This window comes from Sorex araneus, chromosome 3 (assembly GCF_027595985.1).
Source record: "Sorex araneus isolate mSorAra2 chromosome 3, mSorAra2.pri, whole genome shotgun sequence".
NCBI lineage: Eukaryota > Metazoa > Chordata > Mammalia > Eulipotyphla > Soricidae > Sorex > Sorex araneus.
The window spans coordinates 152,925,461-152,947,854 of NC_073304.1; the positions used below are offsets into that span (position 1 = coordinate 152,925,461).

General features: G+C 47.6%; 1 protein-coding gene across 2 annotated transcripts in view; it reads right to left on the minus strand.

Annotated features, from left to right (window-relative positions):
- VPS45 (vacuolar protein sorting 45 homolog) overlaps nucleotides 1-22,394 on the minus strand; it is a 67,593-nt gene that overhangs the window by 6,913 nt on the left and 38,286 nt on the right. For both annotated transcript variants that reach the window (XR_008629306.1, XM_004618058.2), the window contains exon 14: nucleotides 15,717-15,848. Coding sequence is in view for 1 of the 2 variants with exons in the window: in XM_004618058.2 (XP_004618115.1) it covers nucleotides 15,717-15,848 (132 nt within the window). In the remaining variant the exon portion in view is untranslated. The remainder of the gene's footprint in view (nucleotides 1-15,716; nucleotides 15,849-22,394) is intronic.

Sequence of the window (22,394 nt, forward strand, 5' to 3'; positions counted from 1 at the left end):
ACCTGGCGATACACAGGGATTACTCCTGGCTCTGCACTCAGGAATTACTCCTGGCGGTGCTCAGGAGACCATATGGGATGCTGGAAATTGAACCCGGGTCGGCCATGTGCAAGGCAAACGCCCTACCCACTGTGCTATCACTCCAGCCCCACAACTAATTTTTAAAAATATATATTTATTTTTTTTACTAGTGAATCACCATGAGGGTACAGTTACAGTTTTACACATTTTCGTGCTTGTGTTTCCATCATACAATGTTCGAGAACCCATCCCTCCACCAGTGCCCATTCTCCACCTCCAATGAACCCAGTATCCCTCCCACCCCCCAATCCCATCCCCTCCACCCCACCCCGCCTCTGTGGCAGGGCATTCCTTCCTGTTCTCTCTCTCCTTTTGGGTGTTGAACAACTAATTTTTAAGCAGAGCTACCTAACAACCGCAGCTACACAGTCATACTCCTGTTTCATTACTCTCCAAAAAGATGCAACATTGAAATCTGTTTTACAAACACCAAGGAATCTAGAATGAAATCTCAAGAATGGTGTAATGAAAGAGAAAGAAAAGAACAGAAAAGACTTTCCAGAAAATAAGGAGGAAATTAGAAAGGAAAAAACCCACCCCTGAGATAATTTGTTTAACTACAGTACAAGTTCCTTCCTATTGCCACGCTAGCTGCAGAAGTGGGAAGGGCAGTGTGGGACATTCAGGAAGGGGCCAGTCTTGACTCCGGCACCAGTGCTTGGTCTCAGAGCGCCTGAAACTGGCGCATGTGAGTCCCTGGCCTAGAAGGCATCCCTGTCCCTCCTGCCCTTGATTTAGTGGAATTGTGCATCTTAATTACTTATTTATTTGGGACACAGTCATTAGGACTCAAGGGCTACACCCAAAGGTGCCCAGGGGTTATTCCAAGCAGTGCTGGGGGACCGCATGTGGCGCTGGGAACAAACCTAGGGTCAGTCGTGTGCAAGGCCAGCGCCCCCCGCCCCCCTGTGTGGTCTCTCTGGCCTGGATTTCTGCATCTTTATAAACTCAGCTCTCATACCAGGCTCTAGGAAGTGCTAGAGTTTCATACATTTCCTTTAGGTACATAACAGTGATCTATTAAATCACACAGTTTTGGTCACTGCTATGGTTCACAACAGCTCTCGAAGATGTGCTCTGGGGAGCACCACGGGACGCACATTTATAGATACATGAGGTCTCTGTGGGAGCCGGTGGGCTATTTGGGTGATTATTTTTGTTTTTCGTTTTTGGATTTTGGGCCACACCTTTGTGGTACTCTGGAGACCATGTTAAACCAGGGCCTCTAGTGTGTAAAACTTGCTTTGAGGATGCATAAATAATATACGAATACATTCAGGTTGTAAAAGTTTACAATAATACACACAAAAGCTCAAGTTTTCCATGTCTTTCCTCCATTACATTTTCTGGAAATGACAACTGAGCAAGCATTTACTTAGCATCTATTAAGTGCTAGGCCATGTTTAGGAAGCCCTGGATATGGCAATAAGTTCTGTATCACTGCATCACTGTCATCTCGTTGCTCATCAATTTGCTCGAGTGGGCACCAGTAACTTCTTCATTGTGAGACTTGTTACTGGCTTTGGCATATCAAATACATCATGGGTAGCTTGCCAGGCTCTGCCGTGCAGGCGGGATACTATCGACAATAAGTTAAAAAAAAAAGTGCCCTCATAGAATTTTTTCCCTTGGTTTTGGGCCATACCTGGTGATGTTCAGGGCTTACTCCTGGCTCTGCACTCAGGGATTACCCCTTGGCAGGACTCAGGGGACCACATGGGGTGTCAGGGATTGAATCTGGGTCAGCTGCATGCAAGGCAAGTGCCCTCCTCACTGTACTATCACTCCAGCCCTCATGAAATTTTTTCCAATAGGGAACAGGAGAGAAAAAAAAAGAAATAAAATATATTACTAAAACCTACCAGGAATGAATGGCACACACACCACGTCACACATGGCAGCAGCATTCAATGAGACAGAACAAGAAGACTAGCAGGTGTCAGGTTCTGAGCACATCACACAGAGATTTTTTGATGTTCAATGAGAAATGTCAGGTGGAGAGTGGCTCCCGAAAGAGGAGACAAGAGTTGGGGAGGAAGGAGTCGTGGGGGGTCGCAGCGGGTATGCCGCTTGCCCTGGGCACTGTCCAGAGATCAGGCAGGTGCACCCACAGGTCCTGCAACTTCCCAGTGTCACAACCACAGACCCAGTGGCCTCCTAGTGTCACAGCCACAGGTCCTGGGGCCTCCCAGTGTCACGCCCACAGATCCTGCAGACCCCTTGTGCACAGAGGCTATGCTGCCAGTGCCCCCTGCAACACACGGGACAGTCCTTGCCCCCTCACCAGCACCATCTAGACTCAAAACTCCCTGTGCCAGCTGATGAACGCTGGGCCAAGAGATAAGCTGGGGAGTTCTCAGTGGAGAGAATGTAAAGCCACAGGGACCTGAGAGATAGGGCAAGGGTGATGGTGCTGCCTCATATTGGCCAACTGTAGCTCTGAGCACTGCTTGGTGCAGCCTGGGAGCCCACTTCCAGGGGCCCAAGGGAGCTCTGGCTCCAGAGTCTGAGCAGCACTGCACCTCAGACCCTCAGCTGGTGAGTGCTCCCACTAAGACCCCACATAAAATAACTGAAAGTCCTGAGACTGGGAGCTGGAGTGACTACAGCGGGAAGGCGCTTGCCTTATATGTCAACCTGGGTTCGATTCCTGGCATCACATCAACCCTCAGCACCCCAGAGGGTCCCCTGAGCCTACTGGGAGTGATCCCTGAGTGCAAAGTCAGAAGTTACGTCCTGAGCACCCCGGGGAGTGACCCTAACACCAAAACCAAAACCAACAACAATAAAAATAGAGTTGAATGACAGGTGCTGAGTGAGCACGTGCACATATTTCTTGTGGAGCTGCAGATCAAGCCTGGGCCTCCCACATGCAAAAGCATGCACTAGGCTGCTGGGCTGTTTCTCCAGCCCACCACAGCATTTTTTTTTTTTTTTTGGCCACATTCAGCTTATGCTCAGGCCTTTCTCCTGGCTCTGTGCTCAGGGCTCAGGGCACCCTATGGGGTGCCGGGGTCAGGCAGGCCAGCACTGTCCCCACTATACTATCTGGTCCCACACCCGCCGCAGTTTTGCCAGGAGTTGTGGGAGAGGCCGGTGTCGGAGGGTGCTGGTCTGTCGATCTGAGAGCCACCCGGCCTGGCTCCTTCCATGGTGGAGGCTGCTTCCACTGGAGACCCCACTCATCTGGCAGGTCTAGCTCCAGCGCGCTCTGCTTTGTGAAGCCCTTCCCGAGGATGCAGCCAGAATGAAGGATTTCTACTCAGGGCTCATTTTGTTTAATTTACACACTGACATTTCTCAAATGTTTGTACCCAAGGATGCCAAGCAACAGAAGAGGATAACTGACTGGTTCGAGAGGTGTTAGTCTGAACAGGCATACTAGTTTATAGCTGACTCTGAGATTGGATGTTCTGTCTTAAAAATGAGTAACTTTGCTATTTTTCACCAATTATATGTCAATTGTGGGCTGGGGCGATAGCACAGCGGGCAGGGTGTTTGCCTTGCATGAGGTCGACCCAGGTTTGATTTTTTTGTCCCTCCCGGAGAGTCCGAAAAGCTACTGAGAGTATCTCGCCTGACCAGTGGAGCCTGGCAAGCTACCCTGGCATATCCAATATGCCAAAAATAGTAACAAGCCTCACAATGGAAATGTTACTGGTGCCTGCTTGAGCAAATCGATGAGCAACGGGATGACAGTGACAGTGATTTTTTTCACCAAAGGCCCTTTAATTCATCATCATCATCATCATCATCATCATCATCATCATCAACATTATCATATAACCAACGGTTATTCCTGGCTCTGCACTCAGGAATTACTCCTGGCAGTGTTCAGGGGACCAATGGGGTCCTGGGCTGGCTGCATGTGAGGCAAGTGTCCTACCCGCTGCACTTCAGCCCTAATATTATTATTATTATTATTATTATTATTATTATTACTGCAGTGCCAGGTACTCACACATACAAGGCACATAAAAGTTCCTTTCATTTCAGTGGTCAGGGGCTAATCCTGACTTTGTGCTCACGCATGAGACCCGGTGGTACTTGGTGACTACATGTGGTATCAGGACTAAACTGGGGGTCAGCAGGAAGTGAGGGAAGTGCCTTAACCCCTGTACCATCTCTCTGGCCCTTAAAGGACATTTTAAATGGTGAAATAAGCATATTTTGAAGTATTAAGCAGTGAAATTATTTGACTGTGCCCTTGTAGATTTCCCCAAATGATAAGAAACAGAAATTCCAAAATGTGTCTCTAAGACAAATGAAATCCAAATTTCAGAGATAGAGTTTTGGTCAAATTCCCTCTCTGGACCCAAGGGTAAGCAAAGAGAGTATCACATTATTTGAATTTTTAGCTCTTGAACACTGCCCTGAATAAAAGTGGCTTGTCAGTGAATACTGCCCTTGCTGCCAAACAGTAAAACATGAATCTTCTGGCAATACCCTCGGCTCACATTCTTGTTGCTCTCTGACAGAAGCAACAGTTATAGTCAACAAGACAAAATAAAAAACCCAACTCGAGTATCTGTGATGGGGACAGTCAGCCGTGCTGCAGTTGCACAGTGAGACTCGGCCCAGTGCAGAGGAAGGCGGAAGCCTGCAGGCTCGTGGCCTCATGAGAGGGTGTGCAGGAGGCCCGGCACTGCCTGCTGCCCCCAGCTCAGCCAGGAGTAAGCCAAGTGGCGCAAGGTGGGGCCCCAAGGAACAATCAACCAACAGTTACCCTGCTGCCCCAAACAAAACCACCTTGGCGATGTGGAGTGGAAAAAACACACCCCACTTTTAAAAACACAAATGACAAACTACACAACACATTTTGGAAATACAGGTAACTAATAAAAACACAACCCTCCACCAAAGTAAGGGACAGAGCATGGACCTTAGGCTGGTGTCTTGGTGTGGGGACACGGGCGATCACAGAGACGGAGCCAGTGAGGGGTGGCTCTCTAGCCTCTGGAGTGGACACAGTTCATTACATTGCTATATTTTTGACTTATTTGTTTTGGGGCAGCACATTAATCTGTCAGAGCAACTAAATACAGATTAAACAAACAAATATTTATTAAATAAACAAATATTTATTAAATAAACAAATACAGTGTACTCGTTAACTCCCAGACACGGAGCTGGTCTGGGGCACATGTCCTGTCTATATGAGGTCTGCGTTCCATACCTGACACCACACACACTCATACACACAGACACAAACACACAGGGACAGACACACACACATGTAGAGACAAAGATACAGACAAACACAGACATATAGACAGACACACAGACACACACAGAGATAGGCACAGACACACAGATACACAGACACATAGACAGATACGCATAGACACACACACACACACACACACACACACACCATCTATTTCTCACTGATTCTAAAGGTCTCAAGGAGGGATTTTAGGGGACTAGAAACAGGAGGGCCACTAACTTTTCAATCTTCACAGAACCACAGAAGCAGATTCTATTTTGTGCTGCTTATTTCTCGGGGAGAGGGATTTGATCTGCGCCTGAACTCAGTGGAGTCGGGTTCTGAAGGGACTCAGATCATGACGGTCATGAGTGGGGGAGGGGATCCTGTTCATGGTTGTTGTTCTGGCCTCAGCTGGCCTGGTGCTAAGGCTCACACCTGGGGGTACCACACGTGAAGCTCATGCCTCAGTTTTTGGGCCTTCTCCTCAGCCTGAGACTCAGGGTTTGTTTTTCTGTTGCATACAGAGTACATGCTCTGTACAGTGACACAGAGGAGAAAAACAAGACCAACCCCCGCCCCCCCCAAATATTTCACTTGAGGTCATACAAGTGGACATGGCAAAACTGTAATTTTGCAATTTTGTTTTTTGGGGTCACACCTAGCTTGGTGTTCCCAGGGCCTGATACTGCCCCATCCACTGCATCACGACGTCCCCTGACCTCACCTCCAACTCCACACGGGACTGGAGTGAGGCATTCTGCTGCTCCTGCCCCTAAGAGCTGCAAAAGCCGCCTCTCAAAGGCCAGAGGGCAGCAAAGGTCAACTATAGAGATGAACCAGTCTCCCCTTTGCTGCTTCGGGGGGTGGGGGGGCTGGCATCACTCAGGGGGCCACGGTTTTGGCAGAAGTACCCGGTTATCTCCTGTTTTCATTACTCCAGAAACAGCCACTGGATGGCTTTTCAGAGTATTTGCTCGATTACAACAGTACAGTGGCAGAGATGCAGACACACGGACTGAAACAGCTGCTTCATGACCACGAAGTAGCTTTTCGAGCCTTTCCTTCAAATGGCAAATATGCATGATGTGGATGTGCCACAGAAAAAGGCTTAGTCAGTCATCTTGCAATGGGTAAGGACAGTTTCTGAAAATGCAAGAGTGGCTGCAAGAAACAAAAACATCATTCTGACCAGCATCAGCAAAGGGAAGTGTGTGGGGTGCAGAGCAGTCTGTGGCTGAGGCTGGCCTTGCACTTGACCCACCATACAGGGTTCCTGGGTATGGTGAGGAGTGATGCCTGAGCAGAGTCAGAAGTAACCCCTGAACGCTGCTGGGTGTAGCCCAAACACCCTCTTGCCCTTCAAAAGAAGAGAGAATAGAGAGCTCCGTGTGTGTGAGCGCAGTGCTGAGCCCAGCGGGGGAGTGGAGCGTGCAGGGCCTGAGTCGCTGCTGGAGCCCAGGCCAGAGCAGCAGCCTGCGCGCTCCTCCCTCCCTCGCTCTTCTCTCCCCTCTCCTGCTGCCTGTCCCTCTGTGGTTTAATCCTAGATGTCTTTCTTTACCTGAATTTGAACTGAAAACTTCCTTTTGTTTGCTCTGAGGCCACATCTGGGGATGCTCAGGGCTTTCTCCTGCTCTGCTCTCAGGGATTACAAGAGCTAGCACCAGGGATACCATATGGCGTGCTGGGGATTGAACCTGGGTCAGCCACATGCAGGCAAGAGCCCTACACACTTTACTATCTCTCTGGCCCCTGAATTAACACACCCCCTTTTTTTAGAAGCAAGGAAGTTTTTATTAAATGAAGCTTGGGAAGATGTGAGAGGGAGAAGGAAAGGAATATTGTACAAGAGAGAACATGAAGTGGCCAGAACAACTGTACAGTGGGGTTTGCCTCATAAGGGCCCCTGAGCACTGCCTGAAAACAAAAACAACAAATAAACTATTGGATAGTAACACCAACTGTTTTAGCATTCATCGATGAATTGCCCTCTTTTCTCCCCTCAGGAAAACACAGTGCTCTTATGAGTACCCCGACGTCCCTGAGTTTATCTTTAACCTTTTCTTTGCGCTTTACCTCTCTTATTATCTACTAAATTTCCCAAGCCACTGAGGCTTTTAACCTTTGCTTGTCCTTGGAGCCCAGAAAACTAAGTTTTTTGGTTTTTGTTCTTTCTTTTTGGGTCACACCCAGCAATACACAGGGGTTACTCCTGGCTCATGCACTCAGGAATTACTCCTGGCAGTGCTCAGGGGACCATATGGGATGCTGGGAATCGAACCCAGGTTGGCTGCACGCAGGCAAACGCCCTACCCACTGTGCTATCATTCCAGCCCAGAGAACTAAGTTTTGGAATATAAATCTTTTATTGTGTTTCTCCAAATAACTAAGTAAACTTAACTGTTTAATATGTACTAGCGGCAAGAGAAAGAGAAAAGCAGTATTTCTCGCCCTTGAGAGACAGAGCATCTCCTTGAGTTCATCCCCCACAAGAGAACTGCCTCATCAAAATGCTTTGCCTCTGTAAATGATCACTCACACCTATGTGCAGTCCTATACCTGGAATCCCTCGAGACTATACAGGCTATTCGGCTCTGGAATGAAATGGGCCATTCTGACCATCTCTTTGTTCCTCTACTGGCTAGGCCCGGGAGTCAGCTCTTTGCCACTGAACACATCATGTCCTGAACTCAAAAACAAACAACAACAAAAAGAGTGAATACACGCTTGAAAAAGCAAGCAAGAAGAGAGACAGATGTGTTCCAGGAAGATGAGTAACTTGAGAGAACAGGCCTAAATTAAATTTTTTTTGGAGGGCTCACCCAGTAATGCTCAGGGCTTAGTCCTGGTTCTGCACTCAGGAATCACTCCTAGTGGTGCTTGAGGGACCATATGGATGCTAGGGATCGAACCAGGGTCAACAACCTGGGTATGTAAGGAAAGTATCTTACCTGCTGTACTATCGCTCTGGCCCCTGAATTGAAAACTTTTTTTCTTCTTTTTGGGTCACACCTGGCAATGTACAGGGGTTACTCCTGCTCTGCACTCAGGAATCACCCCTGGCAGTGCTTAGAGGACTATATGGGATGCTGGGAATTGAACCTGGGTCGGCTGTGTGCAAGGCAAACACCCTACCCACTGTACTATTGCCCCATGAATTGAAAACTTTTTTTTTTTTGCTTCTTGGGTCACACCCCAGCGATACACAGGGGTCACTCCTGGCTCTGCACTCAGGAATCACCCCTGGCAGTGCTCAGGGTACCATATGGGATGGTGCCGGCCGCGTGCAAGGCAAACGCCCTACCCGCTGTGCTATGGTTCCAGCCCCTAGTAATTTATTATTTAAAAATGTTTATACTTTCTGATGCCATGATCTCAACATTGCTCAACATTGATCATACAAGTCTGAGTAAGAATTCCTGATTCACATTTCTCTATAGGAAGACTTAACGCACATTAGTTCATTTCTCTATGCTTGGTTTCTTCATCTAAATACTGGGATCACAAGAGCATTACCTCTTGAATTGTGAAGATTAAAACAGCTGATCTATGTGATGAAGGAAGCAGGCTGTTTGGTGATTTATATATACTCAATTATTATAACTGCACATGAACAACCAGATAAAGTATGTTATGACACACATAAAATGATGTTTACTATGACAGCATGTTTATGCGAGTGAAAACTTACGACCGGAATCAGTATTTGTTTTGCTCACCACTGTGTGTCTGGTCTCAACATGGCTTCTGGAATACAGTTAAATGCTCAATAATTATTTGTTGAATGAACCAAAAACCTGAGGATTAGTGCTGGAGTGAGAGTACAGCCTGTCGGGTGTCGGGCGCTTACCTTGAACAGGCTGACCTGAGCTTAATGCCCTACACCCTGAGCCCTGCAGGAGTGATTTCGGAGTGTAGAGCCAAGATTGGGCTGGAGCGATAGCACAGTGGTTGGGCGTTCACTTTTCACGAGGCCGACCCGAGTTCGATTCCTCTTCTCCTTTTGGAGAGCCTGGCAAGCTACCGAGAGTATCGAGCCCGCATGGCAGAGCCTGGCAAGCTACCCATGCGTATTGGATATGCCAAAAACAGTAACAATAAGTCTCTCAATGAGAGACGTTACTGGTGCCCGCTCGAACAAATCGATGAGCAACGGGATGACAGTGACAGTGACAAAGCCAAGATTAAGCCCTGAGAATAGCTAGCTGTGGGCCAAAAACCAAAATCAAAACAAACAAACCCTCCCCCCCAACCTCATAGGATTAGTTCAATAAATTGGAGCAAAATTAGACAGCAGAATGGCAGTCAGTTATTATAAATGATAAATTAATATTTTCATTGAAAGTATCTATGTCTTTCCTCTTAGTTAAAAATATGTGAACGCATTAATAGGAAAAAGTTTAGGGGGCCAGAGAGAGAGAGAGTGAGGAGTTTACCTCACATGAGGACAGGCCTGGTCTTATCTCCAGCATGCATAAGGGCCCCTAACTCCCCCAGGGGCAACACTGACAGTTAGGCCTCCCCCAGAACGAAAAGGTTTATGAGGGTGCTGACACCTCCCTAGGCAGGACAGGATGAATCTTTTGTCTTCTCTTTGCTTAGATGTATCATATATTTTGCAAGGTTCATATATTCATTCTGCAATATGAGTTTGTTTTTGTTTTTGTTTTGGGGCCACACCCGGAAGTATTCAGGGCTCTGCACTCAGAGATCACTTCTAAAGGTGGGGGAGGACCCTAAGGGGTGCCCAGGAATGAACCTGGGTCAGCTGTGTGCAAGGCAAGCAACTGACCCACTATGTTCCAACAAAAGACATTTTTAACTTTAAAAATACATGATCCAGGGGTTGGAGTCATAGGACAGTGGGTAGAGCACATGGCTGACATTGCTTAGATCAATGCCAAAGCATATGGCCCCCGAGTCCATCAAGAGTGACCCCTGAGGGGCTGGAGAGATAGCACAGCGGGTAGGGCGTTTGCCTTGCACGCGGCCAACCCGGGTTCGATTCCCAGCATCCCATATGGTCCCCTGAGCACAGCCAGGGGTAATTCCTGAGTGCAGAGCCAGGAGTAACCCCTGTGCATCACCAGGTGTGACCCAAAAAAAGCAAAAAAAAAAAAAGAGTGACCCCTGAGTGTTGAGACAGTATCATTTAGTGCAGCCCTAAGCCCAAGGCCCGACCCCTAGAGCCCTCCCCCACGACAGAGATAAAAATCTATATGCAAACACCCCATCACAGCCTGGGGTGCCAAGAACTTTGGTTATAGAAGGAAAGTAACCTCCTACCCCCACCCTCTGCCAACCTTACAAAAACTGCGATGGCTCCAACTGTTTAAAAAACTCTTCCTGTAAAGAAAAGCACCCTTGTCTTTCGTCCTGTGACATGCACATACAGTCACCGGACACTAATTTTCCTGTAAATAATTCAGTGCTAGCCCCAGCTTGTGGATACCAGAGACCATGGGTGAGTCTCGAGTTACTTGCTTAGTTAGAAATTGATGATGTCCAGTTCAATATTATCAACTCTCTTTTAGCTTCAAGTCGGTGAACAGAATCCAGATGGTGGCCCTTCTCAAGCTCAAATCTAGACTTGCCAAGGACATCACTCTTGCTGACCAGCTCTGCTGGCGCTGGAGCAACACTGAGGCCACATGCAAGTGGCGATGAAGCAAACTCATTCATCGTTTTATTCGCAGAGCCACACTGTCAGATCTTGTGCCTAATTATTTTGAGATGATAAAAAACTTGAAACTCAGTGATTCCTCCATCTGCGCAGAGGTGCTGAGGGCCAGACACTGCAGCAAAGCCTGAGAACCAGCCCTTTCAGTTTTGCTCTTGTTTTTGGCACACCCTCAGTGCTCAGGGTTGACTCTTCATCAACCAGAGGTCTGTATGTGGTGCTGGGGATTAAACCTGGGCCTACTGCATGCAAGGAAAGCACCTTACCCACTGGACTCAGGCCCCTATACTGTTTCCCCCCACTCACACACTTCCCTTGATTTATAATATTTCTTTTTTGTTGTTGGTTTGGGGATATATACAGGGGTGCTTGGAGGACCAAGCACCAGTGACTGAACCCAGGCATGCTGCTTCATACAAAGCACATGCTCAGTCTCTCAGATAATCTCTATGACTCTGTATTTCTTACTAGGTAGACAGACATACTGTCCTTTGGGAAAGAATCAGTCTGCCTTATAAATATCACTTGTAAGTATTTAAAACAATCACAGCCCCATAAATATTCTTCAAATACCATTTTAACTGAGTACCCAGACTGGTGAGAGACTGCCAGGGTTCAACTCCAGCCCTGTCACTGTTTACACAGTGTGTATGGACTAGGCACTTAACCTTAAGCTCTTTCCTCTCCTGAAATAAGAGGAAAGCAATGACAACAAACAAACCTGGGAGAATTAAGCAATACTGAATGGGTAAAGCAACTCTATTTAAAATGAATCAGACAAATGGATGCCGCTAAGGAATTATGTAATGTCACTGTTCTTGGTGCAAAGTTTTGAGATCTGATATGTTCCTTATTCTTGTGGCAGTTACATCTCAAAGGCTAATTCAGATGTAACTTAGGGCAGTTACATCTCAAAGGCTAACTCAGATGTAACTTAGGGCTGTTACATCTTAAATGCTCACTCAGATGTAAGTAGGGCAGTTACACCTCAAATGCTTCACAGCTGCGGCGAAAACAGGTATCAAGAATTAAAAGAGTGAAAAATACAGTATGCTCTAAATTACTTTTAGTTCCGGGGCGGAGACATAGTAAGGTGGGTAGGTGGCTTGCCTTGAATGCAGCTGATCAAAGTTCGATCTCTGGCATTCCATACGGTCCCCCAAGCACTGCCAGGAGCAACTCCTGAGTGCAGAGCCAGGAGTAACCCCTGAGCATTGCTGGATATGACCCCATACCATACACCCCCAAGAAACACAAAACTGTTAAATTTTTAGTTGAAACATAATGCCTGTCTCAAGAATGGCCATGACCTATATGTCTCAAAGCACACAAGTTCAGAACAACTAATATCTACATGGCATAAACAAATTGACATGAGAAAATGATACTTTTTTAAAAAGGTAAAACTGAGCAAGACTCTAAAAGCAAACAGCATACTCCAAAGCAGCTCGGGAGAGCAGACAGTGGCTCACCAACAGTCACCATTGCAAAGTTAGTTTCTGGGCCACATCTGGCAGTGCTTAGTGCTGACCCCTGACTGCTCTCAGGAATCACTCCTGGAGGGCTCAGTGCTAGAGGCTAAACCCAGGGCGGTCCCATGAGAGGCAAGTGCCTTAACTCATGGACTTTCTCTCTGGCCCCTAAAGTTCTTTTTATCTCTATGACAATATTAAGGGAAAAGTGTTGGTTTGATATTGCAATATTTTGTCCTTGGTACTTTTCTTTTGGTTACTCCTCACTCTTTTCTCAAAGATCACTCCTCGCAGTGCTCAGGGGACCATTTGGGGTGCCAGGGATTGAACCCAGGTTGGCTGCATGCAAGGCAAACACCCTATCTCCAGTACTATTCCCCCTACCATTTTAATCTTTTTTTTGGGGGTCACACTCAGCTCTCCTAGGGCTTATGCCTGGTGTGGCTCAAGGGTTCATATGTGGTGCCAAGAACTGAACGTGGATCAGCTGTGTACACAGCTTTGGCCTCAGTACTCTTGTTTCTTTTAATTAAAAAGTATACTGCAATATTGTTCATAGACAATAAGATATAATAATTTGGGGATATCTTTTGATGATTGTGACAAATGCATAGTCATGAAATCATTTCTTCCAGTCAACACATAGAACATTTCCACCACTTGAAAAAAAACTCCTTTCAATTTAAGAAACTAACAAAATCTCAACAAACACAATGCAATCAACTCCATGCCTTTGAACATATAGTGTCTAATTGTTTTTGAGAAGATACAACGATTTACCAACATGGGTCGAGAGTACCTCACTGCACTGTTTTGTTTTGTTTGGGCCTGGCCCTGCCCTCAGAGGTCACTACTGGAGGACTTGGGGGACCATATGGGGTGTCAGGCATCAAACCCAGGTTGGCCACAACCCCCACCCAGCTCTGCTCTCAATGTGTAGTCAAATGTTGCTGTTGCTGCTGTGTTTAATGTGTCTTTCAATTTAAACCATGGTCCATGTGTCTGGAGCCACGGAGCCACGGCAGGGGAGAGAGAACAGTGGTCAGGCCTTGCATGTGGCCCACCTGAGTTCGATCACTGGCACTCCACAGTGTCCCTTGAGCGCAGCAGGAGTGATTCCTGAGCAGAGGTTCAGGAGTAAGCTCTGAGCTCCACTGGGAATGGCCCCCAGACAAAAAGAAGCAAGCAAACAAAAAGGCCACCCGGATGCACCACAGTGGCTGTCAGCCTGATTCTCTGCGACTGACCCTGACTGGTGGAGATCAAGGTGCCAACCTGATGGGTTCTGCTGGGAATCTCCGCAGTCCACAACACAAAGCCACAGAAGGAATGAGGAGCTGCTACAAGCCACAAAATGGTGGAGTGTTGGGGCTGGAGCCATGTCACAGTGGGAGGGCACTCACCTTGTACACAACTGACCTGGTTCCATCCCCGACACCCCATATGGTCCACTAGCCCTCCAGAAGTGAGCACAGAGCCAGGAGCACTGCTGGGCGTGGCCCAAAAACACAAACACAAACAAACAAAAAAGGCGAACTGTTGAAAACACCAGAGCAAGACAAAGCCGCCAGGCCAAGACCAGCCTCTGAACTCGTTCAAATGAAATGTCTGGGTCAGGAGGCTCCTTAGATAGAAAATAGATCCCTGCTGCTGAGGGGAGAGGGGATTCGCTCGAGGTGATGAAAAAGACCTAAAATTAGCTGTTGTCATGATTATACCCATCCATGACAGTTCTAGAAGCTACAGAATTTTATACTTCTAAAAGAGGTGGGCTGTAAGGTACATGAGTCTCACCTTGGTGGCGCTGCTGAAGAGCCCCCAGACCCCTCCCGCACCCTGTACCCCTGCAGAGTTCTCCCCCTCCCACTGCAAACAGTGTCACCGCAGCGCAGGAGGGCCTGCCCGGCCGCCCAGTGCCCCTCTGCCTCTCCGGAACGTGACTCACTCCAACCCCAACTGTCCAGGGAACTTGGACACAGGAACGAGCCTGCCTTTGGCCCCACTTGGGCTGTGCTGGACAACTCCTCACCCCACCAAGCCTGCACCCGCCCCCCCAGCTCTCCTGCCCCACCTTTTGGGTCCCTTGTTCACCTGATTTTATTTTCTTTTTAAGATTAAAAATCTCAGTGGCTTGTTTTTCTATTTTTCCATATTTCGTTCTTTCCATGTCACCCACAGTCTTTTAGAACTTGTGCCTGTGGCCGAATCTCTTTCCTGTACCAGCAGAGGCCATTGTCTAGCCCATACACCATCTTTCCACAAAAATTCTACTAACTTCTCTTAGTCAACCCAAAAATCACTGACTTCCTGATTTGTCTCTGCAAGCATTAATTTTTTTTTTTTTTTTGCTTTTTGAGTCACACCTGGCGATGCACAGGGGTTACTCCTGGCTTTGCACTCAGGAATTACTCCTGGTGGTGCTCAGGGGACCATATGGGATGCTGGGAATCGAACCCGGGTCAGCTGCATGCAAGGCAAACACCCTACCCACTGTGCTATCGCTCCAGCCCCAAGCATTAATTTTTTTTATGTTCTATTTTTCCTAATAACAGATTACTTGAGATAGGATTATTACCCCATTCAAATATGGACTCTTTTTGTGGGGAGAGATTTGGGCCCAACCAAGTGATGCTCAGGGTTTCCTCCCGGTCTGTGCACAGGTATCACTCCTGGTGGTGTTCAGGGACCATATGCAGCGGGAGAATCAAACTGGGGTTGGCCACATTCAAGGCAAGTGCCTAAATCCTTGCACTATCTCTGCTGGCCTCTTATTATTATATTTTTGTTTTGTTTTGGGGCCACAGCCAGTGGTGGGCAGGGTTGCTCCTGGTTCTGTGTTAAGCGATCACTCCTGGCAGGGCTTCAAGGTGTCAGAGACTAAATCTAAATAGGACGTGGGCAACGCAAATAAATGCTTTAGCTTCTGTACTGTTTCTCTGATCCCATTTATAACATTGGCTGAATAAATGCAGTTAATTAAAAAAAATAAAGATTCGCAGGCTTCGAAACCATTCTGTTTAGGTATTTCCAACTTGCTGGTGTGTGGCTAACAGACTTCTCTTTGAACACAGGAAACATCTATTATTAAGTCAGGACAGGTCTGACTTGCCAGGTCTCTGTGCTAAACTCAAAGTGATTTATGAATAATGGTGGAAATTCTTTTCTCACACGCAGATGCTTTATCTATGCAATCTTGGTCTCGAGCTTGGTTACCTTGGACCACATTTACCTTGTGAGAGGACTCAGCTGTCCTGAGGCGAGGGACACTCTTCCTTACCTTCTTGTATTGTGCACTGTGGTTCCTCCCAGGACCACCCTGACGCCCGGGGACGTGCGGTTCAGGTTATAGACGGTGAGAGCCTCTTCATATGTGGCTCCCCCAATCACAAACACAAGGATATCCTGGGGTCTGCAAAAATGAAGAAAGTTCACATCAAAGAAGAGGGAAAATAGTCAAAGATTTGTAGTTTCTGGATCTGGAGCCATAGGACAGCTGTAGGGCATTATTTGCTTTGCACATGACCCAGGTTCAACCTCTGGCACCCCATATGATCTCCCAAGACCTGCCAAGAGTGATTCTTGAGCAGAGTCAGGAATAAGCCCTGAGAATCACTGGCCCATAAACACACACACACACACACACACACAGATCTGTTGTTGCTGTACAATTTAAACTTCTAGATTTCTAGATCTTGGCGCTGGAGAAACAGCACAGAGGGTAGGGTGCATGCCGTGTACGCAGCTGACTTGGGTTTGATTCCTGGCACCCCACAGGGCCTTCTGAGCCCTGCCAAGAGTGATTCATGAGTCCAGAGCCAGGGATACTCTCTGAGCACTGTCTGGTGTAGCTCAAAGCAAACATCACCACCTCCACCCCCATTCTTTCCCCCCCTAAATCTTTCTTTTTTTGATGGAGGAAGCAGAAGTGAAGCAGAATAGAATAAAAGGCTTTAAAAAGTTTTAATGATTTGAAATTGGCAGGAAACAGCACAGGAAATGCTGAATAGCGGTTTGTTCTGTTTCTGAGTAGATGTCTTCTCATTTCTGCACTGTGAGTTTGAGAATAGCACACTGATGTTTGCTGGAGCCAAATGTAGAAATATGCTTTTTTATCCAAGAGGCTGCGGAAGGCTGCTCTGTAACATGTCAATGCAGCGATGATTTACGCTTGTCCCACCGGCTCCCCTCACAGAGCAGCTTTGTCAAGCACTTAGCACAGCTGCTTATATACAAGGACGTCAAATAGTTTAAAAAGTACTAGCATATTCGGGTGCCCTGGAGATATGAAAACCAGAAGTATTTGATGATTTGAGATTGAGAATAAAATGGGGGTGGGGTGAGAGCTCCAAGGGCTACAGTGCATGCTGGCCCCGGGTTCGATGCCTGAGACTAGGTGGGCCCTGGAACACAGCTGGGAATGGCCCGACAATAGGAAACTGAGGGTGGAGTGCCACCACCGAAATGATGAAGAGTGCTCTCAGACTCTGGCTCTTCGTCAGAACCCTGTTTCTGAATTCTTTGGTAAACCATGACAGAGAAGCCAGGCATGGAGTTTAGATACTGACAGCGGGACACAGGGCAGCCACTGGTTTCATTTGAGGGGCACTGTGCGTTTTACTGGGCTGCATTTTTGCTTTGGTTTTGGGTCACAACTAGTGATGCTCAGGTGTTATTCCTGGAATCACTCCTGGCGGTGCTGGGGCGACGCTATGGGATGCTGGGGATCGAACCTGGGTTGACTGTGTGGAAGGCAAGTGCCCTCCCCACTGTGCTATCACTCCAGCCCTGGGCTTCAAGCTTAAATCTAAATGGGTCCATTTCAGAACTGACACTCTTTCGAGGTTGCTTTGTAGAGAGTAATACAAACTGAGATATTATATTTCAAAACTGTTCAAGTTTGCTTTGGTTTTCTTTTCTCTTGCCTTCAATAGAAGATAAAATTACCTCACAGGCAAGTCCTTGTGTAAAATTACTCACTAGACATCATCGAAAGCTTTGGAGCAGAAGATTCACTTCACTTCGAGGGTTGCAGCACAGAACTAAAGAGAAAAATGTGGAATCAAGAGACATAGAAGCCACTCCCTTTCTGTGTCTCTGTCTCTCTCAACCCCCCTCAACCCCCAGTGTCTGCACTCCTGGGAACCAGCACTGTGCAAGGCACCAAGGCAGCAAAAGCTGCAGAGGAGACGGACGGGCAGGAAAATGGACAGAAGAAAGTGGCGGAGACACAGGGTTTCAAGGACAGTGTTCTGGGGACTCGGTCACTGTCACTGTCATCCCGTTGCTCATCGATTTGTTCAAGCGGGCACCAGTAACGTCTCTCATTGAGAGACTTATTGTTACTGTTTTTGGCATATCCAATATGCACGGGTAGCTTGCCAGGCTCTGCCACGCGGGCTCGATACTCTCGGTAGCTTGCTGGGCTCTCCGAGAGGGGCGGAGGAATCAAACTCAAGTTGGCCATGTGAAAGGCGAACGCCCAACCGCTGTGCTATCGCTCCAGACTCAGCAGTGGGAAATGCCACTGCCGTGCCAACTGCAGAATCCGCTGTGGATATTCTTGCAATGCTGTGTGGAAGGAGACTCGAAGCCGGCAAGAGGCCTCTGGAGAAGGCTGGCTGTGAGGGGAGGAGCCAGAGCAGTGTTCCACCTGGATAGTCCAGGGGCCATAGTGAAAAATTCTGGAAGGGGTGGGGCATGGCACAAGCCTGGGGGGAGGGGGAGGGTACCTGTTAGGACAGGGGGTGGAGGGGGCATAGGAAGAAACAAAGTTCAAAATCAGAAAAAGGTTGAGAAACACTTGATCAGCCCCAGGCCCCAGGCTTTAAACTTACTGAACAGGAGGAATTTCAGTATCTTATTCCTGTAAGAAAGCAGTCAGAGGAAAAGCTGAAAATAAAGGAAATATGCCAATAATGAACAGAGAAAGGCTTCCGAAGAAATGGCAGGGGTCTGAAATGTGAGAGCTCGAAGGCTAGTTCAAAACAGAAATGAGCATGCATTTCCTTATGGCTGAGCAATATTCACTGTGCAGATGGGCGAGTTTCTTTACGCAGGCATCTGCAATTGGACACTTGGGTTGTTTCCAGATTTTGGCCACTGTGGACAGTGCTGCAAGGAAAATGGAGCTGCAAATGTCTTTTGTCCATTTTGCTTCTGGGCCTTTGGGGTATATTCTCAGAAGTGGGGCTGCTGGGTCAAATGAAAGCTCATTCTGAGCTTTTTTTAAAGTAAAGTCTATATTGTTATCCAGCAGCAGTACTACAAACCACAGGGCAAAAGCTTCAACAACAAAAAAAGCACCTCTCATAGAAGTGGACTGGTGGGGGCAGAGGTGCCTCCAGGGCCCATGCCAGGCTGGCTCTCATGTCCAGGAACCCCAGAAGGGGGTGGGTGGAGCTTAGTGGCCGAAAACCTCCAGTACCCAATCTCCACCATGCACACGGCTGGAATCCACAGGCTTGGACAAGAGTCATCCATGAATGAATCTGTTGAAAAACTCAGGTACGTGCAGATTTTGTGACTGAAATCTCCAGGCTCCCATGGAGTCGGGGATGGGCGACCTCCCCCCATCCACTCTGTTCTTCTGGGAGCCCATGAACTGCCTCTGGTGCCATATAAGCTCATTAACGGCCATGGTTCAGAAACTCACAAATAAATCTTCAAATAGATCAGTGAGCTGCAGAGATGCTTCCAGATTCCAAAGTCATGTATCACCCCCATCAAAATTTTAGAATTCCTGGAGTGTACGGTTGCTTCTGCAGCACTCTGCAGTGATATGCCAGGAGTAGCTCACCACATTGGATGGGATGTGAAGTAGAAAGCAACCAATCTTGATTAAGAAAATATTAATACACAGGCTTAACCTGTAGCATCTTAGTGGTCTCTTATACTAGAATTTAATGGCTCTAGGGTGAGATACAACAATCTTCACATACTTTTTATTTTTTGCTTTTTGGGTCATACTCAGTGATGTTCAGGGCTTATTCCTGGCTCTGCACTCAGGAATTACTCCTGGTGGTGCTTGGGGGACCATATGGGATGCTGGGGATTGAACCTGAGTCAGCCATGTGAAAGGCAAACGCCCTACCTGTTGTACTATCACTCCAGCCCCATACTTTTTTTTTTTTTAAAGAAAATATTTTTTGATTATTTTTAGCAAATTAACCATAATTTGGTTGGTTTTTAACCAAATTAACCAAAATTAACCATTTAGCAAATTAAACAAGCAATACAAAATAAAACATATAGGACCTGCTACTGGGGCAGGATTGGGTGGTGGTTGGGAAAATAGGAAATAAGGGTGTTGGGAAGGTGCTGGAATACTGAATGCAATAAACCACTGTGAACAATTTTATAAAAGTAAAATTAAAAAAAGAAGTGGACTGATAGGTGGGAGGCAAATGGGGTAGGGAGGTACTGGTGGACTGAAGCGGACACTGGTGAAGGGATCAGTGTTGAAACATTGCATGCCTGAAAACGAATCCTGAAAAACTTATTAATTTCATGGTGAAAAAAAATTAGGCTTTTTCATTAGAGTGAAGGAAGGACAGAAAGGGGAAGTCTATGGGAATAAGCAACTAAGAAGGGAGGAAAGACACAGGTAGTATGGGACAGACATTCTTCCTCTGCGAGAGAGGAAGTGCTGTTACGGCAGCGAGCTCAGTGGAGAGAGCTGGCGGGGAGGGCGGGGAGCTGGGTAGAGGGAACGCATCAGGCCATGACAGGTTTCACATTCCTTAAAAAGTGGGCAGTCCACAGCTTGAAAACTGGCCTCACATGCTGGGGGAAAAGGCAGCTCAGATAGAGAAGGGAACACCTACTAGAGGATGTTGGGAGGACCCATTCTGGTTGGAAGATGCGAGCTGAAAGTAGACTATAGACAGAACATGAAGGCCACTCAATACCTCTATTGCAAACTACAACATCCAACAGGAGAGAGAACAAAAGGGAATGCCCTGCCGCAGAGGCAGGGTGGGGTGGTGGGGGTTGGGGTTGGGGTGGTGGGAGGGATACTGGGAACATTGGTGGAGGAGAATGGGCACTGGTGGAGGGATGTAAACAAAATGCAAATATGAAAGTTCATAAGTTTGTAACAGTACCTCATGGTGATTCACTAATAAAAATTAAAAAAAAAAGTGGGCAGTGCCTTAAGATCATTCCAGCTGGGGAGAGGGCTCAAAGGGTATGGCACACATGGTGCCTGAACCCGGGGCGCATCCCAGCACTGCATGGGCCCTGCAGGCACCAGCTCCTGTGCATGGATAGGGTGTGCATACGCCGCGCGCGCGCGCACACACAGACACACAGACACACACACACACACCCTTGGGTGTGGCCACATAACCAGGCAAACATGTGCCAACAAGGAGACAAGGGACACTACCAACAGTTTGATCCATGTATGACAACATGGAAAACTGAAGACAAACATGAACAAAATGTTTGAACAAAATGTTTGAACAAAAAGACAAACATGAACAAGAGGGCCGTGTTGTGGTCCTTGAAAATGATCCCCCATGAGGCTCCGTGTGTGCCCTCTGGTGTGGGGGCAGGGGAGGGGAGACAGCTGCAGCCAGGAGCCATGCAGTGGCTGTTTCCCTTCACGAGTCACACAGAGATAATCTCAGAGGAAAAAGGGAAGTGTACACCCCCGCCCCGGGCTCAGGGACAGGGGAGGCAGCAGATACTGTGACTTTGTCCTAACAGTCCCCATGCCCTAAGTCCATTTAGAAAGCAGTTGGGCAGACCGAGGAGGGGCACCCTGGAAGAGCAGCCCCTTGGCCCGCCACCTGCCCAGAGGACACAGGTCTCTTCTGGAACGGGTCTAGGCAGGCCCCGGCACTGCAGAGACTGTGAGCTGGCAGCCTGCTAATTTGGGGGTGCCAGAGTATTTCTGTATTACTGGAGAAGAAAATGTCAAGGATGGGAAGCTGTGGGTGTAGGTTAGACGAACATAAGGACAAAGCCAAGATGTAAGATGAGGGTGACGGAGCCACCTGTCTGACAGGATGACTCCTCAGACGTGGGTATGGAAACATTGATAAATGTTTGCCTCCTCCGCTTCCAACGCTTACCCGAGCACCTTTGAGGAGGAACATGCCTGAAAAAAATAAGACAAATCTCTGACATTTTCCCTGGTGGCTGGGCGGGGGACACAGGGTCGGCTCTTGGTGGCATCTGCCTGTGCTGTCACTCACCATCCAATTGAGAGCCATAATTAGTGCAGACTCCTGCCCACAGTGATGCACGAGAACACGCAGGAGCCAACCGACTCTCTTATTTGTCAGGGAAAAAAATCCACGTACAGTATTTCTGGAAATGATTCTAGTAAGCAGAGAAACGAGAGCTTTGCAGACACATTCTTTTGTCTACTTTGTGGCCTCTATAGTTGGGGTTAAAAGACATCTTTTTCCCTGTTTTTATTTTTTGTTTTGGGGGGCCACACCTGGCAGTGCTCAGGGGCTATTTCTGGCCCTCAGCTCAGGACTAGCCTTGGAAGTGTTCACGGGACTGTATCTGTGAAGAGACGAAGCCCGGTCGGCAGGAGGTAAGACGGCACAGTGACACCTGCACTCTCTGGCCTCAAATTAAAATTTCTTGATACACTTACAGATGCTAAAGACTGTCTTTTCTTTTCTTTTTCTGGTTTTGGCGTGTTGGTTTTTTGGTTTTTTTGGGGGATGGCGGGGGTAGGAATGCATTCAGTGGTACTCAGGAGTTATTTCTGGCTCTGTGCTCAGGAATTATTCCTGGTGGGCTTGGGGTGCTGGGATTGAAGTGGATTAGCAGCGTGCAAGACCTGTGTGTTGTACTGTCTCTCCAGCCCCAAATGCTAACAAATGTACGCACACACAGGAGGAAAAGAGGATGGTGAAGTAGGGCTGCAGCTCTCACAGGCCCTGCCTTGGTTTCTGCCGGCCTGATCAGGGTTTCCCTCCTGACAGCCGAGTCT